This window comes from Liolophura sinensis, chromosome 7, assembly GCF_032854445.1.
Source record: "Liolophura sinensis isolate JHLJ2023 chromosome 7, CUHK_Ljap_v2, whole genome shotgun sequence".
In the NCBI taxonomy this organism is placed as follows: Eukaryota; Metazoa; Mollusca; class Polyplacophora; order Chitonida; family Chitonidae; genus Liolophura; species Liolophura sinensis.
In genome coordinates this window covers 52,945,005-52,972,134 of record NC_088301.1, presented here as the reverse complement: position 1 = coordinate 52,972,134, position 27,130 = coordinate 52,945,005, and the positions used below count along the sequence as shown (strand labels likewise).

Genomic DNA, 27,130 nt, shown 5'->3' with positions numbered 1-27,130 from the left:
ACACCTGAGATTTCCATTATTATGTATACATCCCTTTCCGGTGTGATATTTTCTAACAAGAGCACAAAACGTGCACATAACCTTATGCTTGGTACAAATACATTGTTAGACAGTATGAATTACCAGTAAACAGGATAACAGCCCTGGGTCAGACTGTAAGCGTTGTCCATTAACCCGCCCCCACCTCCATTTCCTTTGCACACGTACACAATGAACACATGGGGTAAAACAACAGTCAAACCATTTCAGAAGAAACATCTTGCACCCCTGGAGAATTCTTTAGATACATCACTGAGCAGATAAACATACAACAGGGTGGTGTGCAATGCACCTTAAATATCGAGCAGCTTTAGAAAATGCTTTAGCAGCTGAAAGTAAAATGGTACCCATTATCCAGACACTGGTATTCATTTTAATTATTTGAGACAATCTTCACCAAAGAAACACTTAAACATGCTGACTGTTGTTCACCATCCAATATATAGATGTATTTTTGTTATATTAAAAGTGCATCTAAAATTCTTTAAAAACAGACACAAGATAATGAAAAAGAAAATGGTAATGTTGACATACACATGTAATTTCTATATTCTGCAATTTTCCATTGTTGTGCAACAGTTCCTATTCTGGTCAAGCAGTAATGAGAATGGTGGTCACTCTAGTAGGGTCTCTGTAGGGCCTTGGCTCCAGCAGAGAGACTCTTCATCACTCCCTCAAGCACTAGGTCATTATCATTCATTAATACAGTGGAACCCATACACAAGGCTTTTCTATCCCCCTGAAATGCTTGTAATTTCCTCGTGCAGTTTTAAGTGCAGAGACATGCAGTACGAGGAATCTGACAAACCATAATCAATGCTTCTGTTGAATTCTTCACAGCGGTTCAGGCTACTGGGAACAGAATAGGCCTGCCTCCTGAAGTATTAATTGGCATCCAGCGTCCCCTGCAAATTTCCCTGTTGCAGCTGAATCTAACTGCAGCAAACCATTAGAGTGGGAGGGGTGTTGGCACTGAGTAGGGAAAGATGTCATGGGCAAAGAGAAGGATTTGTTGGTGGGGAGAGAAAGATTCAGATTCTTTGTTCTTGGTTGAGACTGACCCAGTGGTAATTAATCTAATATCAGAGCAAGGAGTTATGGCATGAACCGTCCATAGCCAGTGTAATAGTTGCTGCACCCAAGTCTCCGTCTCATGGCCGAAGTTTTGATGCATAATGATGCCAGAGCACTGGTCATGCATGCACCTTGTCCTTTAACTTGATATTAATGTAAACATAGCAGCCATATGAGCACAATAGCTCATTTTATATCTCATCAGACACGAATATACAGCTAATCATCAGGGCACTGAATCAGTGAGGTATTTCCTATCCAGATTTCTTCAAGGTAAAGGTCTCCTGGTCAAGTGGTCAATTTGGTTTACTGCAATGTCTGGAGCTGACAACATTGTTCCAACTCATTAAATGATATAAATGCATTTTATCACATATGTCTGAACATAAAAAATAAAGACTTCTCACTGAATAATGTCACATGTTCCAAAGTGTCAAGACTCTCCAAATATATAAGTTTTATTTTATCAACACATCATCTATTATTACCCCTCTTCCCCTCAAAGATATGCCATGACACAGCTACATGTAAATGTCAAATGATACCCAAAGCCCTCAGCTTTTTATCTTACCTCTTAAGTTTTTAATGAAGTCCTCAAGTTTCATTTTCCGCTCAGGTTTTATGTTGGAGTTATGGAGATCTGTATTCAGCATGATGATGGCAAAAGCAAGCAGGAAGATAGTGTCTTCACTCTTAAACTGTTTGAGTTGGTCAGGGTTGCACATACAAAACCTTTGAGCAAAGGCCTGAAATTAGAATTCAACACAAATGTACAAGTACCACAAGATGGATGAGTTTGTAGTTTCTCTCCAAGAAACTCTTGGTCAGTCTGTCAAAGTTTTTACCATCCTTCATGATGGCCTGGGTGCAAGATGACACAAAAAATTACAAAACAGACCCTTTGAAGGTTGTAGCAGCTTTTGAGAATTCAGGACTGGAATTTCATGTTTATTTTGAGGCAGTTGTGTTTTGTGCGATGCAGAATGCTTACAGAGGAGACCAAAGCGTTGAATCTTCTGATGATATTTGAGGATTTCTTATTTTACTACCAACTGCAGTCCTGATTAAAGGCATGGTGGTAAGAAATAGCTTGAAGCACTTTTCCTTGTAACCCTTGTTTTAAAAACTATATACATCAAAATGCAATAGAGCATGCGTACATTCAGTATTTGCACAGTGAATGTTAATACTGGCAAGCTTTCATAGGCTTCAGATCTCATTAGCTTTCGACAACATCACCATGTGGGCAATGTCTGGGTGTCACAAATTACCACTGAGTGCTTGTTTAGTCATACTAATGTAATTTCGACTGAGAAGGCAAAAGTAAATCTGGGTTGGGGCAAAGAACAAACATGGCTCCCTAACAGAAGCTTGCTGCATATTTGGGCAATCAAAAGACAATGTACTGGAATGGAGGACCGTCACACTGGAAAGTCCCTCTGGGAATCTGACCATTCTCCATCAGTGGGTGATTGCTGTCCATCAGCAGCAACTAGCAGGCTATTTGTCACCCCCGTTGAAAACTGTCACTCCTTGCAGACTGTCACTTATCATTGAAACTTTGCCACTGCTGCTCCCATAATAACAGTAATGCAATAAAGCAACGGGGAAGCAGTGAATGTGAAGCAGACTGGGATGAGAGACTGCCATCTCTGCTGACTCATACCATTCTGTACAGGTTGTCCCCAGCCTCATACAATTCTGCGGCATCTGGCAAAATTTTAACACACTAACAACATCTGTGCTCTGATCGTCCATCACCTTGAACTACCAGGACTGCAGTTGTAACCGTGGTAACAAAAATGTCATTAATGCCTTCTCAAATAACTCCATTATCCGTGGATTACACTGATGGAGACCACATCTTGAGCAAGACGCTCAATTTTAAAGGAAGACAGTGAATAGTGACATAGCCATGTCCACACAATTTAGGGATTCCCATCAAAATGGATTTTACGAACCACACATTACTGTTCATCAACAAAGACTGATATTAGCTACATGTGGATTGGCTGACATATTTAGTGCAGCATTGCACAATTTTCTCATCTGCAATTTTGAATAAAATGATAAAGATGGGATAAAAAAAAACATGTCAAACACGCTTACCTCCATTAGGCGTTCTATTTTTTGGGCTTCTCCCTGAAACATGATCAAATAATTCATGATATCGCCTGGTCAAGAGTACTTATCCCACAACATTCTCATCCAGTGATCACAAAACACACATATGCAATTAAATAAATCCAAAGCCTACAGTCAAATTTAAGAAATGGAAAAAATTTCTCCATGTAAGAAAGCAGTACATTCATTACTTTTTTTTCGCAGTATTTCTTACCGGCATTCTGAAGTAAGATTGGAATTTCCGAAGAGCTACATCCACTGAGAGGCCTGATAAATCTATTTCATCAGAGAAAAACCTGGAAAAGAGTAAATGATATTCCGGTTAATAATTGTAAAATATGCATGAAATGTATAATGCAATCATATGTCGTATGGCAACAAATGCATAATAGCTCTTCTAAATCAGTTCTATATTAACTATGAAATATAATATCGTCCACTGCCTTTATCTGGTCTCTATCGCTCTCTCAATGATCAGCCAACATTGCTTCAGTAGTTAAATTTGTACCAGCAACAGCTGGTGGATTCAAATGTTTCAGTTTCCATACAACAGTCAATCAGGAAAGATACCTCTTTTTGTGCTGCTATTATCAGGTCTACTTGTAACCACAATAGTAGTGAAAAACTTGAACAAAATCACAATATGTATTTATTTCCTGTGTCTATTTAGACTGTTAAATACTTCTGAAGCTTCACCTACAATTACAAAATAATTAACTATGCTAGAATATTCCTCACTCAAGCTGTATTATTTCTATTTTTGTATAGTTTTGATGGTTCCAGGCAAATTGTGTTATTAATGGCTTATAATATGTATGGCGAGAGTGACATGTGATTACAGTATACAAGTACAGCATATCAGAGGAATGTAGAGGAATCCTGATTACCTCTATTGATCTAGAAATGATAAGTTATCGTAAATAGCTTTAACTTGGCATAGGGGATTGAACGATAGATGCATCTTGGCTGCTGGCCACTGCTACTGGCATGGATTTCTACATTGGCAAGCTTGGAACAACTGACTACATAATGTAATATTCAACTGGACTGAACCAACAGGCTGTTAGCCAGATCAATACTTTCCTACATACTGTTTCCACACACTGGAAGTTAAATTCACTGATATCCACAATGAATAATGCCGAAGAAGGAATCCTGATCCTGATTATTTCATACTATTCACAAAATTCATCTTTATGCTTCAGTATAGACAATTCCAATTCCAAAAATGATTAAAATAAATGTGATACACACTGAATTCCCTAGGCTCCATTTTTCTCCCCTTATACACAGATAATACAATTTAGTAAAATGGTGGTAAAACAATTATGTTCAAACAACACTATAACCCAAGTACCATCCAGTATTAAAATGAATCAGAATGCAAGTTTCGGCAGGATACATAGTATAATAAAAAAAACTTATCCTATAACTTTGGTGTTTTACACACAGTAACGTAGCTTTCAGAATTACTTACTAACAATACTGACGATACAAACACCGGTCCACAAATGAAATATTTCCTAACTTGGTACAGACAATTTTCTTCCATCAGCAATAAAAGACATGATTTAGCCAATGGAGGGCAGATAACTGGCAAGGTTATCAAGGTACTTTCTGTTCGGAGACTTTGTCAAAGGAAAGCCAATAGCAATATACTGATCACACATAGTAACATGTAAATGCTATTTATCTTAGCGTTGTTACTCTACACTACATAGGCCTACTGAAGGGTGGGCCTGATTTGTTCCAAGCTGGGTGGCCCATGCACTTTGGCAAGAGTGAGATGGTTACATCAATACACAAATCACTTCTCCTTTTTGCTCTGTTTATGTGTGCGCACCACACCTGGTTTATCGTTTAGTCTGTCTCCAGTACAAATCTCATAAGATTCCAGGTGATACTGGCTTCACCAGTGCATTTGCGAGAACAAATACAGTATATCTTGTTCCAGAAACTGCTTTTCACCTCATGAATGTAAAACAGAGGATGTGAATACACTTGAGGAAACCATGCTCAGTACAAGAGGATGCCACATGCACCTATGATGAACCCAAGCTTAGATGATCTTGTCTTATATAGCAGAGAAAGCCAAAAAAAAAAAAAAAAAAAATTTGGAAAAAAAAACTTGAAACTGTTTAGCTGATGATGTGTTAATCTTTGGACATTGATAGGGGTTACACTTGTTTCTACTTTTATGGATGATGAGTCACAAAATCTGGACACAAAAAAAAAAATCTTGCTAGCCTACACAAATTGCCCAAGTGGTAAGGATTGCTTCGCTCAGCTATGCTAATAGGATCATTTAAAGTAACACAATTTAAGAGTCCAGTGAGCCTTCCATCTTCCCTGTGGTTAATCTTCTGAAATAGCTAAAGACTATGGCAGTGAGCCATGCATACTGACTGTGTTATGAAGCTACGAATGTAGCCTTGGTCTCAAGTAATGCATTCACTACCTTTTCTTTAAGTACATTTGAGATCCTTGATTTCAGACGAGCCACTCATTGTTTTTTTTTTTACCAACACTGTTGGGGGAGGGGGTGGTGGAAGGAAAGCTAGAAAATTATTCCTTTATAAACAATGTCACCATTCAAAAAGTTTAGGGAATGGAACTTGTTCAAATGACGGATTGCATTTCCACAAGGCACATCAGAAAAAATGTGACAAATGGAAATTTAACGAAGACAAAACCCCAGCTAAAATCAATATGTGTTCAACAACTTTTAAAACTGCCATACTAGATGCTGTGGAAATGACCCAGCTCTTGTCAAATCACTCTCGTCCACCACTTAGGCCTTAACAAGACACACTGTATCTTCACTGAGCTCTGTTTAACAAAGATTAACAACAAAAAGTTCTCCTAGTTCAATTGATTACTTTTAGTCCCATTTTTTCAAGCCCGCGAAAATGTGACCACGTTAAAGCTGCAGAGAAATGGCAAGCTGTACTGCAAATTATCCCACACAAATTTACCACAGGATGTGAAGTAAATCATCTAATATGGAAATGTATCATAAATGACCCTGGAGGAGCATTATGTATACGTTGTAAATAACTTTGGACTAGGTTACCAGATAAAAATTCATACTTTCTTAGTCATGTCAAAACCAAGTGAACAAATGACTGCTTCCATTATTCAGTACTATTTGTGCTACATATGCTGTATCACATTTAACATACAACAAAAGTCAACGGAAGGAACATGGACACGCCCATGTTATGAATATCTACAAAAACATACTGATGCACAGTTTATTCTGTATAGTATGGCCCATTACAGGTTGAGAGGATAGAGCTACTGATATTATCTAGTTTGAGAAAGCCTGTGCATTACATGGCTATGTTTATTCACACCATACTACCATGCCAATTTGTGGGGGGGGGGGGGAAGGGGAGTCAACTAGGTTGGCAGAGAACTGGGTGTTGGTATCCAAATCCAGAAAGTCAATCTGACAGATTGGTGAAATCTATATGTGGCCATTGGAAGCTAATGGATATAGTATGCTAATTAGGGAACTGATAACCTTGTAAAGGGTACTGGCGTAAATAGAGACTTGTCCAAAATGATCTGATAAGAACGTTACAAGCTCATACATACATCCACTGAGTAAGACATATGTACATCAAACCCACAAGACCTTTATTTCAAAGAGTAAAAATATTATTTGCACAATAACTGTTAACTTGCAGAATTTTAAGAGAAGTCCTCTTTAAGGCAAAGAACAAACTTGCACGAGTACTTGTCTGATGAAATGCCATTGAATCTTGTTCGGAAAATAGTTATTTTTTTTAAATGTTTTTTGAACTAGTAAAATGCATTTAAAGTTTTGAATACTACTGTGCCCTTTCTGACACAGATTGCTATATTTCATCATTCAAAATGCATCTTCATTTAGAGCTACATGTATGAATGCATTCAACAAATGGACCTGTGTCAAGCCAAACATATTGCAGTGGTGTCTCCCTCTGGGTTTCCAACAGACCACCATAAAATCCTACATTTTAAATGCGTTTTTTAGTTGGTTAGAAAAATTCTAAAATAATAAATCAAACTATTTTCCTCAACAGTGTTTAATGGTCTATTTCATTTCATAAATAGTTTATTTCAGTGGGGTTTTTTTTTTTTTTTGACCTTTAACAGAGAACTATAGATGGATCCTAGTACAAGATGTAACCGATCTGCATCTGTGTTTGTGTGTGTGTGTGCGTGTATGGTTGTATTGGAGGAAGGGGTTCGAATGTTTCCTGTACTTGGCACACAAGGATATGGATCACGGCCATTAAAGATGATAATTATGAACTAAATTCCAAGTAATTAAAGGCACCTGATCCAAAAGGGAGAGGTCGCAAATTGCAACTAGACCCATGTTCTTTCCATATTTGCCAACACCAGGAAGAGCTTCTAGCATGGAACACCTCCAGTCAAGAGTCCGTATAAGTTTTCAATTATTTCTGCCAGGCAATTTGCCAATATTTAGCCTTGCAAAGTACACCATGAGCCACTTTTTTTTTGTCTGTGATGAAGATATACATGTCATCACTCATGTTAACCATATTATTTGAATAGGTTTTCACTCACAAGATAAGGCCACTGCAAGTGAAATTTATCAGGCGTGGCTTAGTTAAGTCCATGGGCAATGGGCCAAAAGACTAGTCAACTAATTCCACTTCCTTTCAGCATTTGGTCCCCAATGGTTGCCATCAGCAAGAGGCAGCTGGAAATAGATTCTGTTGTCTCTGCAGAATCTCTGCTAACGAAAACCGACGTTTCTATTTTGAATAGAGATTGAGGACAGCTCCCTGCGGAATGCAGAACATCTTGGATGTCTGCACACACAGGAGATACTCAAACACAACGAAGAAACTTTGAACATTAAGGGATGTTTTTATCAATTAAATTAACACACTGGTTCTATCAAGGTTTTAGTTTCAGTGTATAGCTGGCTCTGTGGTTTAAACACTAGGCAGATGAACATATACACCAGAATTCATTACTGCAATCCCTTTTGTGTTACAGCAAAGTATAACACATACAATCTGTAACCTACAAATTTGCCAGGGGTCAACTGGCCCACACTTGAATGGTATACATAATTGTTTTCTCATATTGCACTTTTTGTGATTTAATTCAAATTCTATAGAATACAGAGACATAAAGTCAGACAACTTGTCCATGGCAATTACAACCATAATCAGCTATGTCAGAGGTCATTTAATTTCTTGCCCATCAGCAAGACAGGCTGTCTGGGACTGGGGTCAGGGGTCAAATATTATCTAACCAATGAATAGAGTAGGTTAGGTTCACTGGTCATTCATCACCCCACCAATGAGGTGACATCCTAGTTTCCCTGAAAATGTGAAGAGATAAGGTAAGATGATAACATATCGGATGTGTGGCTACAGTTTACCAGGAGCCATTCAGTCAGTTATAGGCCTGGTCACTAAACCGGAATCCTGTTTATACACTCCCATATCTCCCACAATCCTCTGTTTGAGCAGGTTGCATGTACCTTAGGGGTTATATCAGTCACATATGTATCAAAAAAATCAGTATCTCTCATATAACATTGAGTGCATAGTGAACTTTTTCAGCAGGATATTTGATACAAAAATTAAAAATTTCTTATAAATGCACAACAATGGGTTCTGCTGACAAATAATGTGAGAGTCTTTCATATCCTACAGGTGAAGTGTCAAAACTAAAAGAGGTAGGTCTTTACAAAGTGTGATGATTATGACAATTGCATCTGCTAAGAATACCTAAGAGAATACCATGGAGTATTAAACCTTTCTAAATAACGTTTCTGAATACATATGACAATGGCATCTAATATATGACAATTTATTCTCTCTCAATTCCTTAGTAAAATACCAATGCATAAATCAAAGGCATAAAAGCAGGCCTTACAGGGGTACATGTACACCACCAAGGTCACTTAGAAGTTCACAGGGTACAGTTCAGTTTCAATGTGGCTTTCCTGTCACATCCTGTTATTATATAGGATCAGTGCTTTTTAACTGTGACCAAGCCTGTAGCAGGCAAGCTGCCCGATGGCACAGGCAAATGTGCTACTAAGTTAACCATCCACCTTGCTCAGCACAAGATTGCCAGGAAAATAGATTACCTAAACATCGATTTGAAAAAGATTTGCGCCCGTCTTTTCTTTAGTACTTAAAAACAGGTATTGGGGAGTAATGATGACCCAACTTAATCAAGTGGCCAAAAAGGCCATTCCAATTGCTTCCAAAAAGGGGGGGTTTTCAGAGTATGCCATTTGGGCTTTGGAGGTTATCTGTGCCTGCCACTGACAGATGTGTGCGAGCTGTGTTAATCAAAGGCTGTGATGGATCTTACAGCAAAGGGCTCAGTAATGAATTAATCCATCAAGTCCCCTAACAGCATGTGCAGGCACCAGGGTTTACCAGTCATTTTGTTGTCTCAGGAGAGCAAATTCCTTGGCTGCTAGGTAAAACAAATACAGGACAATATCCTGAATCCTTAAACAATGAACTCACAAAGATTTCAAACTGGATTTTTTTTAGCTTGCTTAAGAAAATAAGTATTTTTTGTTCCCACAAAATGAGACGAGAACAGAAGCAATCACAAACAAATGTAGAAAAAAAATTCGGAATTTACAATTTGTGTATATCAAAGCCTGTGATAACCTTATAAAGCGCATAATGTCAAAAACATGAAATAATAATATAAATTTGAAGAAAACTAATAAACATGTATGGCTTCATAAAGTTACAGAACAGCTAATAGAGAAATTCAAACATTAATTGTTCAAACAATTAATCCTGTCCCAGAGATCAGGTCTACAATACTTATGCAGTAATAAGCTATAGCGTCACAGCAAGATAATGATTAGCAAAGATCGCCTAATATAAATAATCACGCACTCTTGAGTATACTATAGGCATATTTTGATAGATAACTTATGTTGGCATGGGGTGACTGGACTTACAAAATATCCCACGGTCAACCGTGGGCAGTTCAATAACATTTCAATTGTGTTCAATGTACTGTAAGAAAATACTCTTTTAAGTTTCACCAAATCTAACTTAACAAAATCTAAGAAAATTAAATATCTTGTATATCAATTACATAGATTTTTCTGACAGAAACTTGCCCACATGAACCACCTTGTTCCATAGGTTAACAGGTTACCATACTGTCAAGTCAGAACAGGAAAGGACTGATAGGGGTGCATTTCAAACACCTTAAGTTCTATTTAATGTACCATGAATCTTGCCAGAGACCATGAAATTAGAGCTTGTAAAAATATACCCTAGACCCCATGTCATAGGAGTAAGATTGCATTCGAATGCAGTTTGTCTTCAAGTGTATCAAGTATTCTGAACATTAGTGTCATGTCAGAGGAAGTGGGGGGGGGGGGGGGGGGGGGTCAGGGAGTGCCATGGTGTGACAGGTCACTATCAAACACAGCAAACACAGGAAGTCAGGCAAGAAACAATGCCTTCAAGGTAACAGCCAGAATGGTAATGGTTACATTCTCAGATGGACCAGATTGACCATTGTGCCTTACAACTCTTTCTGTTTGGGTACCAGCTCTGAACACGGTACCTGAGTGACCTGAACAAGCCTTGTCACCTTAGGTCACCAGGTGCAAATTAGTAAGACTTTCCTTAATCAAAGGTATCCAGGTCATGTAGATAGTCCTTTGTGTAAATGACAGATGTTATAATCATGCCTTTGAAGGAAAAGATAGACATGTAAATTATTACAGAAACTGAGACAATGTTTTGTGATAAATAAGGTTTTTTACACGTTAATCTCAGTAGGCCTAATGAATACCACATCTTGAACAATGAACATACTATATACCCCAATTACACTTTACATGACAAGACAATCAGGACATAGAATGTTAAGATACAACATCATTGTACTTTAGTACTGGTATTAAACCCCAATCTAAGTGTAAAGGAAGAGTAATAATGTATATGTACAGATATGTGAGAATGTTTTCTACAGGAAGAGCAGTGTTGGGTGTTTGAAAAATGACACTGTGTGTATACCTTGAAAGCATTAGGGATAATAATAAAGTCACTTTTGTGGAAAGCTACAGTACTCACTCTAGGACCTCCTGGTTAAATGGATTCTGAAGGTTGCCCAGATATTCTCCGATCATCTGTTTGCTGAGGCCTTTGCGGGAAATTAGGAACCTTGATATCGACTTGGAGGATGGATCAATGAAGGAGTTTTCAACCAGGAAATAGATTCCCTTTTCTGGTTTTCTGAAACAAAAAATACTGAGTTCACAGGAAAGTGCAAGATTTTCATAATTAGCCAGCTTCAATCAAGAATGGTAGAACCATTCTTTTCAACACATGTAATTGGTAAGATTAAAGGAATAAAACTTTAAGAGTAGATAACTCCTTGGTAAAGCAAATAACGACATTTCGATATTATAGTCCTAATACTGTTTTGGAACTACAGTATACTTCATGGAATCTTTAACTAATTACCCTGTTAAATTAGTGAAGAATCATATTAAATTTAGCATGTTTAGGAGTAAACCACACACAAGTTCTCTTCATTTTTCAAGTAACCAACCCTTTAGTCATATGGTTCCTATTTTAAAATGACTGTTGAGTTTGCCCTCTTGCTATGGTCATGATAACTTATGTTAACATCATATGGTGACTGAACTTGATGTATAAAACCATGTTTATTTGTGATGTGGAAAATAATATGTCAACTTCACTTGAACTCACAGGTATTTGTTGTTCATTTGGTTTATTGCATTAGGCAGAAATTTGGCTTTGCAGGCTTGCAACTCCTGAGTGACTACTACATTATTTCATGACAGATACCATACTTTCCCTTATAACCTCAATGTTTTGTACATGGCCCAGCTGGATAGGCATCAGAAATAGATATAATTTGTGACAAATCAATTATTCAAACATAACTGTCCAAGCACAGAGATTTAAATGGGTCAGACAATTTAGAAACTATCCCAGAAAATGGTTTTGAGGAAAATGTAATTGGGGGAAGCATTACATGTGTCTAAACAAGTGTAAAATCCATTATTTAGTGATGTGGAAAATGGCTCCTAACCCAAAAACATATCTGCAGCCAGCAGGAAGTACCAGCAGCGTGTATCTGGCAAGGTGCTGCCAGCATCCCACCCACATTCTAACTGGCAACATCACACCTATACCACTCATTCTATCTTTAAGTTATATATATATATATATATATATATATATATATATATATATTCATGTATGCATTTTGATCTGTAGGTCACAGATGTGAACACACTCTTCAGTATATGTCCACATCAAATAATCATCTAAACTAAAAAACTTGATCACTATTTCCAACATATGTTAAAAGATTGCATCTGTTCATAAAAAAAGAAAAAAAGTACAAATAACTAATGGATAAACAACTGTCTTAAATGGTTTCATCTGCCAAGGGTAACAAATTTTCTGGCAAGCCTCCAATGTTATAAATTTAACTATTATATTAGTTTTAGGCATGTTTCTTTCTTTATTTTGTCATTGAAAGCTGTGTTACCAGAAACAGCTCTATGGTGTGCCTACAATCCATGTCGCAAACAAATATGAAAGACTTGAATTATCTGTCTTATAAAACATATCCATCTCACTTTCCAACAGCTATGCCAGGATGCACAAGCATTTCACTTATCAAGCAAACAAGCTGTGTCCATATTTATCACCAATTCATGGTAATTATACTGATATTTGTAACCTGCTCCACTGAAAGTTACCAAGTTTCCATGATTTTTTTAAGCTGGTTAACCTCAAACTGGGCAGACAGCCAGACAGATCCAAGCCATCATCCAGAAGAGTTATATATGGTTTTTCTAATAATACTCCTCTGATTTCTGACTCAACTGCAGCATAGAAAAGATATTTATTTAATAAACTTCCATCCAAAGAAAGATAAAAAAACAAAAAAATCTGCTTTTCTGGTTGTACATACCAAATTTCAAATTTACAGGAAAACAGTGAGCATAACATAACAGGGTTCGTACAGGTATATGAAATGAAATTCAAGGAGTTTTCCAAGAGTTTTTTTGTCATTTTCAAGTCTAGTTTAAACATACCATAATATGCTATATTTTAAGTCTGAATTATAGATGCTTTAATTTGCATGCATGTATATTGAACAGTATGCTTGCTTTTGCAAGAAATATCTGCCCTTCATGTCTGTAATGCTACATATTCTTTGACCTGGCCTTGGCACAGTAAAAAATGAACACTATATATCATTATGCAGGGCTTCCCCTGGGTTGGTATTTTTTCATCCAGTCACTTTAGCCACTCATCAAATTTTGTAGTAAATACTATTTTTCTTTAGCCATACTTCCTAAGAGGCCATGACTCTTGTAGATCTCCTTCTGTAATTCGTTTTTATCTGCCTTGGTGTAGATGCTAGAATCAGTTGGTCTCTTCCAGCTATATCTGGAGTTTATCAAATGTTACATTTAGAACAATTGCCTTCAAAATAATGGACCAATGCTTGGCAGCAAAATCCTTTTTTCAACCTAGATGTACGATCCTAGTAAAATGTCATTTCCTCTATCAGAAAAAATTGTTACGAAATTGATGTGTGGATTCAGTTTATTTAAATGCATCATTATGATCAGTACATTGGTGTCACACGGTCTGACAGGAGAAAACCAGACGGCATACACATTTATGTAACGGCACATTTTCTGAAACATTTTATTTACTTCGGATCCAAAAAAATAGTTTATTAAGTGGAAAAGTATAAATTTTTCATGGCAGTAACAATGCTGAACCCCCTTTGTAGATTTCTGTCAAGTAATCCTCGTACAACTGTGTTGTTGTTTCGCCGAGATGAGGCCGTTCGAAATGAAAGTAAGTGGATTATTTTCTTGAGAAAAATTGCGAAATTCTGCTAAAAACCTCAGAAATCTCATGGTAGATTTTTCATAACGTTTGTATTTTTTCCTAAGTAAATAAATTTGTTGCCAAAAACATTTGCATTTTTTTCAAATTTTATTGCCATTTCAAAAAATTGTTCTAAATTTGCTACAATGGTGAGTGCCAGCGGAAGCCCTGATTATGGGAGAATTATGAGCGAGCTCCCAATACACAGACTCGGCAGTCAGCAGACAATATTTAAGTTTGGGACAAACTAAGATTTTCAAGGAGTTTCCAAGTATTTGTTTTTTTTTAAGTACTGTGCGCACCCTGCATAACTATGTTCAGGTACCCTGGTATGACCACTATGGATAGTGAAAGGCATATTGTTTACTATTAGCCACATCAAAGAAATTTCCAGTTGCTGACTGATGTGTGTGGCTATCTGATCTGGCTGGACAAAAACATACATCATTATTTTTGTGGATAATATGATTTTTGTGAGACATGGACACTATAATTTTATTATATTGATCTAAAATGGAGATCTAATCATTGTACAAAAAATAACCATGAGTGAGTTATCTTGACTTGATTAGCTTATTGACCTTTTTGATTTACTCTATTTGTTTAAAACAAGGGTACACAGAACAAAAGAAAAGAAATAAAAGCATAGCATGTTTGCAAACTGCACCAGAAGCCTGATGAATACAGAAATGCTCGAGACTTTTGTGGTTAAAATTGATACCTACATGTACATGTGCAGAGATGTATGTAAAGGCAGTTACAAACGGAAGATGTGAAACTATCATAGTGTTACAGCTGGATTCAATTTCCTGGTAAGGGAAATGACCAGCTAATTTATGAACTGTACCATGTGACCCTTTTCCGCATCACAAATACATGTTTGTGCCTACATCATGTAACTTCAAACAAGCCTCAATGCTGGTTGTCCCATAGCCACTAATAACACTATTACGAATAATATGAACCACACTTAATTTGTTGGGATTTAAATCGAAAGTTATATAGTGGCATGATTCAACCACTTCTGACCTAAATTTAACAATAAAAAAGTTTTGGACTCATTTTGTAAATGAGATCACATGAATGTAGGTTGTGGCTACATGTGCATTATAAATATATGTATATCAATCACGTGTAATTTACAACAACATTATTTTCACATGGAACTTAAATTACTACAAGAGATGTATTTGAGCAAACCATCTTTACCCTCTGTGATATGACATCAGTTTGAGCTTGTGATAGTTGTAACGTCCAAAGTAACATTTTGGCACGAATGTCTCTGGAGCCTCTAGGAATTCTTACTACATGTTGGAATGGAGACCTTTAGCTACCTTATTTCTTTAACCTTTTCACTTCAAAATGAAGTTTTTGTGTCTCAATAATTTGATTATGGAGATAAATCAACATCAGCTGCTTTGTAACAAAAAAGTAGAAAGTAGGAAGAATAAGCTTGTCAAAATATTCCTACTGAAATCAAATTTCTTATTCTCATGCAGAAAGATTGAACAAAGCCAGTACACGTTATTCAACTACCTCAAGCCAGTCATGTCCTTTGTACACTTGGCACATTTTTAAATGTGACTACTGTTTTCATGTTTTCCAATCAAATGTCTACCAAGCCATACAAAAATTGATACCTTAATGAAACACATCTTGGGGTTTTATGCTTACTGTACACTCATGACGTGTACCTTTCCATGTTAATTCACATTTTTAGAGGCATATCTGCATGTCGAGAATCTAAAACTGTTTGGGATGGCAAAGGATCTGACCAAATGAAATGTTGACATACCATTCAGGGAGAGTCAGAGACATCTCCCACTGTATATGAACAGCATGCTTTAGGGTTAAATTATAGTTTTGGCATTTTCTCCTTAGCCTGACCCAATGGCCTTTACACACTGGCTGGAATGCTATACAGGGCTACCCGGCTGTGTTATACAAACATATGTATGAGGTTACTTGAGTTTTCACATTATCAGCACATGCTACAAATACATCTCACCTTACTAAGGTATGGTCTACGATTAAAGGTGAAGTGGAAAGGTGATTATTTGACAGTCAGAACATGTTTTAGTTTGAACACTCCAAACAAAAAATCATGCCAAATTAGATTATACCTTTTTGGTCAGGCAATTAAGGTATGTGGGTAACGCAGCAGGTGTCTTACACTCTTACCAGGGTTTATGCCTGTGTCAACAGGTTTGTGGATGGCTTATGGTTTAAGATTTACCAAGTTAATTCTTTATTGAGCCTCAGAGGTCAAAAGTTATTGTGGAAAATCTGCAGGTCAATGCATGTATTGTGTATGTATGTATAGGTGAAAATACAGGTAAGTACAGGCACGTTGCCTATGTTTCAAGAGACCAGAGCTGAAACACTTCCTTGTCTATGACAATGCTGAATATATCACTGGCAACATAATGTGCAACAGTGTGTTGTCCAGAGCAAATGTACAGGTATACATACTTTTTCATACTAATTAAGAAGCTATATTCTGAAGTGCATTACACACACATCCTGTTAAGCATATTAGTATACATGTTTATACAGCAGACATCTGGTTTGACCTCTGACACAGTCTTTAAGTGCATTGCAAGTCGTGACTGTATGAAAATTATTTTGACACTTCTTATTTTCATGTACATGCCCTTCCAATTACTGCAGTTTTTCAAGAGTACATAAGTTCAATGAGCAGAGTTTACAAGCTACAGACAAAACTTGGATTCAGTTTATCTACTGTCATACTAATAACAATAAGTTAAAACCTTAAAGAACAGATCTGAGGGTATACATACATGTCTTTTTGACTAATAAAAAGCAAAACCAAAAAAAAAACTTGTTATGCACTAAATATTTGTCTCCGTTATATGAAAAGCATGAAAATCAGATTTCCCTGTACATTGCATACCATTTTTTTTTCCACAAGTATTTCAGTCCACACTTCATCAGAATGTTTACAACAGTAGTAAATAAATGTATAACGCCTGATGAAGTTTTTAGGAGGAAAAGTGTAAACTGCAATGTCTTCTTAGTTCACATGTAACCAAATTCAAATGACATATCACCCACCATGATTGTGTTAACTTCTGCAAGTCAGAAGAATGAACTGCACCATATGAATTGCGCTTAAAGGAATTATTATGAATACAAATGTCCATAAATACAAGTTTTACTCTGCCAATCGTTGGGAAGAAATTAAAGCATTTTGACGCATGCAAAGTGCAAGACGGATAATCACATTAGTCACTTATTTTTTATTTCGATCATTTATACAAACTGGAAGCACTGTTCGTGTTCACATTTTCCATATGGTACAGATAATTCACACTGTGGGTTGTCATGCCTTCTGTTCTTTCACGGTATTCTCACACCTTCCAATTCCAACAACAAAATGAACAAATTTTTTTGTCCACTATAACCACAAGGGATCTGAAATATAAAGGAGAAAATATACAATTAACTCTCCACAGTGAGATTTAAATGTATTTAACTCAGCTCCAACAAAAATATATGAACCTCAAGAACAGGAATCTGGCATATGAAAACATATAATATAATGTATAATATTTACATTGCACTGAGTACATGCTGGAAAATTTTTGAATCATAATTCATTTATTTACACAAAAAATCATTTAGTTTAGAGACTGCATTGCAGAAAAAGTTGTTTTTTATGTATTTTTTCACTGATTTTTTGTCTGTCCTGTTGCCAAGAGAATAGATATTAGTTAGAAACTTCATCAATCAGCTCTTAATGTTGTGAAACTTATGTATGAGTTCATGAATTTAAGAACAGTTTACCACTGCAGTAAATTGAACACAAAAATGATGGTAATAATGAAATGATAAACCCACATTCCAACACCAAACTGATGCTCCAAAGTTCCCCAGAAAATAATAGAATGCAAAACAACACCAACAATATCATATTTAAAATGTAATTCATCAAATGAATGATGTTCCAACTTCATATCTTGCACTGAAAGAACTGTTATTTTAAGGTGTTCAAGAAACGTACCGTTATTAGTTCTAAGTACTGCTACCTTTTAAATCTCACTGCACTATTACAACAATGCAATAATATGATCAATAACTAGTTTTATTAATAACTAGTTTTCATGCAAATCTCTTTCATTCACATATGTAAGGCTCTCAGATTTTATCAGTTTAAGTTGCATTTTATAAAATTTCTCTTTGCATGCTCACAATGTTAATTTTACAGTTTGGAATCCAATTTTTCAATTTTTTTGCCCAGATAGGGCTCAGTCTTTTCTCTACTTTCTTGCCCTGAGAAATACTTTGAAGCTTCATTCATTTCAAACCTGTTCAGAAAATTTCACATATCATTCTATTGTTCTGACAAAAGATGTCTTCTGTACATGTCTCATTAGTCCCTGACCATAGAGTATAATATCACATATTAAACAAGTATCCATTAATACTAACCTGTTCATGAATCACACTTCTGGCGTTGTTTTGCGCGACAAATGATTGCATCTTTCCAACAAAGGTCCACAAGAATGTAGCACTGGGACTTCCATCACAATGTATGAATGACATGTACATGTACTTTTAATAGAACGTATTGTTGAGTAATCATATACCTTGCATTGTTTGCTGTACAAAATCACACATACCTGCACACACAATTGATATTCCATGTTTTTGTTTCACCTTAGAGAGTTCAGTATTTTCACAAATAAATGAATTAAGGAATTATTGTCTAAGACCTTCGAGCACAGATTTTTTTTTATTAATTTTTTCCAATTAAATGTATATTGAATGCAAATAGCTTATGTAAACTATCCAAAACAAAAAAAATTTGGTCATCTAAAATGTAACTTTCAAATCCACACATGCATGTTACATGTGGTACAAGCAGGTGTCTTAAGGGTTTTTTGTGTTATTTTTGAAATGTATCTTTAAAATAAGGTCAATGAAGATTTTCTTCTTCAAAAAAAAAACTTGCATGTCTACCTGCACTTTTTATTAAATAACTATTTACTGAAAATTTAGGGGGCACAATTTTAAGATACAGCTTTCTCAAAATGTCACAGCATAAAATTTTCTCAGTAAAAAAAAAAATAGTGACATATTCAGAGAGGAGTTGAAACTTTTACAAAACATTGTTCTGTTTACCATTAAAGCAAAAATCTCCATTCTTCAAAGCCACATTTGAAGCAAATTTTCATCCCTCCTGGGGAAAGGTCTAAAGTGTTCAGAAAACATGGAAAAACACTGAAATTGATGTAAAGAGGTCAACATCTCAACCTTTGCCTACTGACTGAATACACACACCATGTGGCAGAGATTTAAAGGGGAAATCGTGTTGGTTTACACTGGTAGTCATGCCGTTTCTATACTTGGCATGATGTTTGTGGATTTAATTGGAGACACAATCCCTCCTGGACCAGCCTAATGTGCGACAAAAATAAACTCGTGGAAGTGACATATGGTACCTCTGTTGTTGGGGTATTTTTCTCTTCCAGAGAGAACAGATTCCTAACTAATCTTTGTTTTGTTTACGCTATCTTTCTTTGACTACCACACTCCGACATCACACACTGCCAATATCTTCCATTAAACCCACAGCCTAGAGGGCCATGTTAACATTATAAGCTAACCACTCATACAGATCTTTGATGTGCTTCACATTCAGCAAATCCTTACTCTTGTTCAACAACCAGAAGCTATGCAGATCTTGTTTTTAAAGTGTTAACTTCCTTTTGATAAGATGCTCACACTGATATACATGTACATCTATACACCACACATGTACGTACACATACAATGTACACATGGTTCAGTTTTACCTGTGCATATACATCTATATAATGTATGTATTGAATTGTAAACAAATACATTGTATTCTTTATGACTTGCCGTAAGATATAAATTAAAAAAACAATTTGCTTCTTGAATCAGGAGGCTGAAGTATGTCTCATGGGTTAGTTTCAAAAATATATCAGAAGTCAGAATTTACTGCTGAAGCTGATATAATATGTAAATGCAGTCTAGGCTAAAATAAAATTAAGAACAAATGACTCCTTAATTACAATATTTATGTCTCGATCTTACACCATTTCCTGTATACTGAGGTGACCATAATTATACTTGATAAACAATTCTTTCATCGACTTCGTGTAATGCAGTCTGATTCTTGTTCTGTCTTTCAGTGACAGAGAAGTTGGAAGAGAAAAAACCAAAGACAAATCTATGCATTACATCTTCTCAATAGTACATGGTAATGGTTCAAAATCTTAACACCTTCTTTGGTTTGAAGATAGCGTTTGAGTAGAAAAATGAAATATCACCAAATAAAACTGAGACAATGTATTTCATATACTTGCTTTCGTTAATGAAATTCTCTGCAAAACAATCACATCACAATGCTTTCCAGAGGTAAGTGTAAAACAAGGAATGAAATGCCACTGAATAAATGAAGTAATGTGAAAAGATTTTGATACTTACTTGTTGAAGAGATTCAGTCCAATTCGATAAAGTCTCTTACGAACTTTGTCTCCGAACTTTGGAGTATTGTGCTGTTGTTCAGGGGTGATGCTATGTCGGATCTTCCGTTGGTAACTTATGCTGTTTTCACTGCCTAAACTGCCAATACTTATGTTCTCCGAGCTGATGTTTTCCGAGCTTGGAGAACTAGAGTAGCACTGCCCATCAACACTGTCTGGTTCACTGGTCTCAGAGATATTACTCATTCGCTTTAAGTCCTCTACTTTGATATTGGCCCCACTATTTGTTGATCCCAGTGCACTTTTTCGCTTCCAGATTGGGGAAGCTGAGGGGCCCCTAAGACCCTGCCCATATGGCTTTTGCGGGGTCTCTGGTGGACCATGTTTGACACCTCGTAACTTTACATCAGAGTTGTAATGTAACAGTCCCGGTTCTGAATTTGTGTAGATAATCCCGGATTTCTTACCATGATGGCTGTGTAAATGTTGCACATTGTCCGCAGGTCTGTCTTCAGGAGAGGCCTGCTCCACTCGGATTTGAATGTCACTTAACACAGACGCAGTATCACTTGGGGACTCGGAATATTGCCCTGTGTAAATGTCAGTGGGGAAGGGGTGGGGTTTATGGTGATCCCCAGTAAGGTCTACATCTGAGCCCAGATTGGGGCCCAGGTACCTGTGGGGCGTATGTGGGGTGTGGGGAGCAGAGGATCCAGCCTCCTGACTCCCGTCACTGTGCAAACTGTCACTGTGAAAACTATCTGTGAGAATATCTGTCTCTCGACTCTCCAACAGGTTCTCGAAGTCCAGGCTGTGCAAATCTACGGCACTTTCCACAGGCGTGGCTTGTGGCGAGTCGCTAGCACTGCTGTCATTCATTTCAGGGTAGGAGTTCCTGTTATTGTTTGTCTCCTCTGATATACACTGGTCAGACTTTGACCTACTGCCATCTTTTCTATTGTCTTGACCCTCACATAGGTCTATGTGCATGCTGCGTTCTAACTTCCTCCTGTCTTTGTGAAGGTTTCGACTGCGGTGTGCACTGCTGTCTACGTGCAGCTTCACAGTCGTGTCTAATGACTGCTGATGTAACAGTCTCTGATGATCCGCGAGCTTAGCCGCTTCAATCTCAGAGATCCTCTTCCGGACACTCTGAAATGTTTCCGTAGGCTTTCCTTCTGAACTTTGAACCATGGTTCCTCCCATAATAAGTCGGAGATCACCAGAAATACGGTCTCCCCAAACAGTACTACTGCGTCCAAGCTCAGATAAACGTTTCGAAACCCGACGTTCACCAAAGTTACTACGTAGTTTTTCAAAATTTCTATTCATACAATATTGTCTATAAGCGCGTTGTATAGTTCGGGCCGCACGGCGTGCACAGATTGATCCCCCATATTTGCGCTCTAGCATTTCCACCTGCTTGCCCCGCAGGTCTTCAGACAACTCATACTCGTCTGACTGGCCACGAGACCGTCGGACATTTTCATTCTCGGCACTTTTGAAGGACCTTTGTCGTTGGACACGGTTGTTGGTAAAATTGGACTGTGAACCGTTTTTGCTGTTGCGAGGTGACTCAGCGTTAGAGGAGTTTGAACCGGAACCGTTCCTTGTGCGTAACTGGACAGACTCTTCACTGGACCGAGCACTTGTTACACTGTGAAATGGAAAAACAGGAACTGATGTCAACATGGCCTGGAAAACTGCTTATGTCAAATTCAAATTCTCCCCCCCACCTAGTTTCTGTTAGGCCTGTAAAGTGACTCACAGCCATATGTCCTGAAGTGAATGACTTACATCAGTATGTAAGGCAGTGATCTGAGGCCAGTGTTATTGCCATAGTTGGTAACCTATGAACCTCTAAGCTGTTTAACACATGCCTGCCATAATGTATGACTACACATACTACTGTACTTTTGTAAGCCCTATATACTACAATAACAGTGACTAGGTGTTTTCAAATATCATTGGTCATTGCTGTATACTTCAAGCTGCCAAAAATAGAATACTGATAGCAAAATGAATTAAGCTGGCTACTACTGATATACACTGAACCTGTACATAAACACCTACAGTTATGAACATTGACTTTTTGCCATCAGTTTGCCCATATAATACTTCTACGTAAATGAGTCCAGACTAAAAAAAATTTAGATTATTGACAGCAATGACAGTGATACAAAATATCACGAAAACTACATTTATAAACAAAATGTAGCCTAAAATACCAAAGATTACCTTTCGTAATTAGCTTTCCTTGTATCTTTAGGTAAATCCTATGCAGTCATGAACAATATGAGCATTAACAACAACAAAATTCTGAACGAATTATAATAAATCTATCAAATTCCATGAAGGTACCTGTATATTCAGACTTACAACTTGTGGTACAAGTAGTTATCAACATAAATTTCTACACAGGATGGAAGTGAACATCAAAATTTAGGCTTCTGTGATTTCTTTTCTTTCTCTAAATGTCATACACACAACTGTTTTGGTGTTGCAAAATGTTTTCTTGCTGTTGTTGGTTTTTAGCTAAAGCTACTGAAAAAAGGCTTCACAAACAGCAGTCCAATCACAAACCAGCTGAGGTGTTGCCACAAACAAACAAGACCTGAAGGGCTGATGTAAATGAGAAGCACATGTTTGAAGTTGCCAGTGTATGTTCATGAAGGAACAGTCCAGTGCAAACTCTACCATGTATCTTCATTATGCTAGATGTAAAAGCACATGGAAACGTCTGTATGCTACAGCTTAGTTATCTTCCTATACGTTCTACATGCCCTATCCATGTACTACCTAGCCTTATACACATGTTCATGCCCCACTGCAACACCCTACAGGGCCATGGTGTTACTTACTTACACACGAACCCGATAGGGCTAAAATCTAATTAATTAATGGGAGGCACATTAATCAACTCTGTATGTCGGCAATTTAATATGTGCCCAGTAATCCTGGCTGAGGTTGTGTTCTTTTCCTATCACTACTGATATCAGACATAATGTCCATTATATTAGAACTAGAATAGCACCACAACAGTGGATATATTTCACATCTGTTTCTGACAACAGATTTTGCGTATATTATGACCATTTGTAATGTTAGTAGTATGAAAACTATTCTTTAATCCAATATTTCCATTAAAATTTAAACTAAATCATTATTTTCTAACATCTATATGAAGATGAATAAGTGATAGGGCTTCCTCAAAAGAGGAATAAGACAGCAAAATACTTAGAAAAACTACAACTTCTCACTTAGGATAGATAATACAAAGAGTAAGCACTTTCGATATGAAAAGATTTCTGAACTGAATTATCCTACAATACATCAACAGGATATTTCCCCATTTGATATTCTTATTATATACTGTTCATGTGAACGATCAACTTAGCCCTTGCTACTGATCTTATCAACTTCCAAGAATTTTCAACAACAGATTCACCGACTGACACAAACACAGTACATCAACATCTTGTGATTTCTTATAGTGTATAACTTCCCGCTCTTCAAGTAAAGGTCTGGGTAGGAAATCAATAAAACAAACTGTTCTCTGACAGTAAATATGCCCAACACCTTGAATGCGTGTGACTGGCCAAAAATCATTCAGCGGTAACATTTAAAATTTGTGTTTTTCCTTCTCTTTGAACAATCTGCTTTCTTTCAGCATCACTCATCTACAGGATGGTATACTATATGCCAGCTTAAGGTGTAACAAGTTCTTAAAGAGTTCAACTTCATGTACTTTTCTTCATAACTTGTGACAAATTAATCTGTTTTATACCTTAAAAATTTATGTTCATCAAGGCTCACATCATTTAATGCATAGTAATCCATAAAAAGAAAAAAGGATAAAATTGGTTAAATGTACATGTATTTATGTGCAATAGTCATTTTTGTATGTTCCTTAATACTACTGTACCAAAAATGTCATTACCTAATACCAATGTATTGCTACCACAAATAATATTGCGGCACCTTGAATTTGTCATGCCATTTGAATGACACTGTCGTTTTCTTTGTTCTCAAAAACAAAGATTAATGTGTTGGCATTAGGAAGAGATCACCATGGGGAGGTGTGCTCACAGGATTTTTCTGCATGTGACAAAGGCTCTGGTGACAAGGCTGGGGCAATTTTGAGGCTGCACAAAATCCATTTGTTGAGCCAGCTAGCACCAGATCCGGATCGAGCGACAAGTTGAAATATTCATTAGTGAGGAGTGAGGAGCAGCTGCCCTTCTGAGAGAGGCGAATGTGTGGTAATGTGGAAACAAAAGACAATGGTTGAGTGTGCTTCCCTGAGGGACACCAGGAGAACATTCCACACTCCTCATTATACATGTGCTGGTATAGGTGATGGAATGAGTCAGACAAGACAAAGCTTCTCACCCTGATGAATTCACTGCAAAAAAATGCCTACACAGTTTAAGTCTTTAAATAAAGCCTTGATTATATGAAACTATAGCAATATTCTTTGCAACCTGCAAAAATTAAAAAACAAACAAACAATAAATACATAGTAAAGCATGATGAAATATAAATGTTCAACAGGCGTAAAATAAAATTCCTTTGTGACAACATACCATTACACTCAGCATAATAAACTTCAAAGAAAACTAACATGTCTGAGGCCATAAAATCAGAATTATCTCCAGTATATTAGAAATAAGCATATCCAAACCTAGACAATAGTAAATCAATATGAAGCAACGAGTGAAAACTTACCCTCAAACAACTGTGAATCAACATAAACCACAAGTAAAATCCACAAATATTCATGAAATCCACAATGGTTTTCCCATTAGTCCTAGTACTGGGTACAAGTACCAATCCAGATTATCAGGGCAGTTTTCACCAGATTTGTAAGACCATAACATTGTTTATCAGCTACACTGGTTTCAGTCCTGGGCATGAGTGTGAAGGTATACACTGGCTTCAAGCCACATGTGTTCCCAAACACTGGTTGGCTAGATCACATGGTCACTGGTCAGTTACTTCTAAAACCAACAGACCCAGCAGATAAGCCTCTTCTAAAACTTAGCAGCTTGAGGTGTGCCAGTTATAATAGGTATTAAAAGCCTGTAATCCTCTGTTCATTGTCATCTCGGAATTCAAACTGTTGCCCTCCACTATGCACAGCATGCAAGTACCCTTGTGCCATCATGGGGGCAATAAACACCTCTGCAGGCACAGGCCCAGGCCAATCGCATGGTTCTCAGTCTTCATTCCACAACAGTCATTGGTGGGAGGGACACTGTGGAAGGATGTCACTGAATAGCATGTCATCAATTACCTCAGCCACAGGGACATGATTCTAACCCTATCCACCTCATTTTGTTTTCACACTGAAGCTACAAAACACAAGTAGTGTACTGTCTGACCTTAACAATACCTTCCTCAAGCTACAAATGTCAATCTCTAGCATAAGTGCCACTCACCTATTTACAAGAACAAATCGTAACAGTTCACCCATCATGATTCCTACCACACATCAAAGGCCATAGAAAATTGCTTACCTTGGCTTCCCTACCAAATCTTGTAAATAATCTATTAAACTCAAAATATGAACTTCTAAATGGTGAAATCAGAGAGAAACTGACTTGTATACACTTTGTTGCACTCCAGAATCCAAAGTCTGAGAGGTTGATGAGTAATGATGAGGAATTTACACCATATTATGTATCAGCTAAAGTGTCACACTACATCTGTAGTCACCCTGGTAATGTCCTCATAGAAGTCTGGTGATTAGTCATCCACAAATGTAACATTGTTTAGCAATTACCAAGCCAGCCCAGCCGAACCACATCAACAGTTAACAAAACTACTACGAATTATCAGAATGATGAAAAATGGAATTGATACATCACAGATCTATGTCTAACCGTTATAACTAAATACACCTAGGACAAGCTACTTTGCTTTAGTAAACAACTGTTTTGTTAAAGTTTATTAGCAGGCCATTTACATGTTAAAATATAACACCACAAGGGTTACGTAACAGGAGAAATAGGCACACATATGGCAATTAATATATCTATTCACAAGATTAATGATGTGTGTAGGCTAATCATAATGTGTGTACACTAATCAAACACTTGGTGGTTTTGTTATAAACTTATTAGCACCTTGCTTAAGCACCAGGCAACTCTTGGCTTATCCAATGTCTCAAATCACTCACTACCATTCCATCTCAGCCTCACTGTCAGATTACAAAGTGACTGTGCAGTGAAGGTTTCGGGTTTACTATCTAGTATTATCTACTAAGGACTGTCTAGAAGCTTGTCTGGGAGACAGTCATCCAAAGGCTTTTATCTGCTAAGGGGTGACAGACACATACCATACAGAACATCCTCTGCCAGTAATGTCACCCCAATTAATCTGAGTGGCAAACCACCAGAGTCCATCATCTCTTCACTGCTGGGGTGAACTTGAGGCTTGGCTTGGGTACAAACCATTTCAAGGAAATCCACTGACAAATGACCTCCACAACACACA

At 37.0% G+C, this 27,130-nt stretch overlaps 1 protein-coding gene across 8 annotated transcripts in view; it reads right to left on the bottom strand.

The window, feature by feature from the left end:
• LOC135469741 (IQ motif and SEC7 domain-containing protein 1-like) overlaps positions 1-27,130 on the bottom strand; it is a 93,798-nt gene that overhangs the window by 12,280 nt on the left and 54,388 nt on the right. For 6 of the 8 annotated variants that reach the window (XM_064748313.1, XM_064748319.1, XM_064748314.1 and 3 more), the window contains exons 2-6: positions 20,634-22,289; positions 11,340-11,501; positions 3,452-3,533; positions 3,223-3,255; positions 1,685-1,859 (exon numbers count right to left, since the gene is read on the bottom strand). In XM_064748313.1, coding sequence (XP_064604383.1) covers positions 1,685-1,859; positions 3,223-3,255; positions 3,452-3,533; positions 11,340-11,501; positions 20,634-22,289 — 2,108 coding nt within the window. Of the gene's footprint in view, positions 1-1,684; positions 1,860-3,222; positions 3,256-3,451; positions 3,534-11,339; positions 11,502-20,633; positions 22,290-25,360; positions 25,692-26,073; positions 26,193-27,130 lie in introns of those variants that run through there. The other 2 variants (XM_064748318.1, XM_064748320.1) reach the window with 2 other exon arrangements.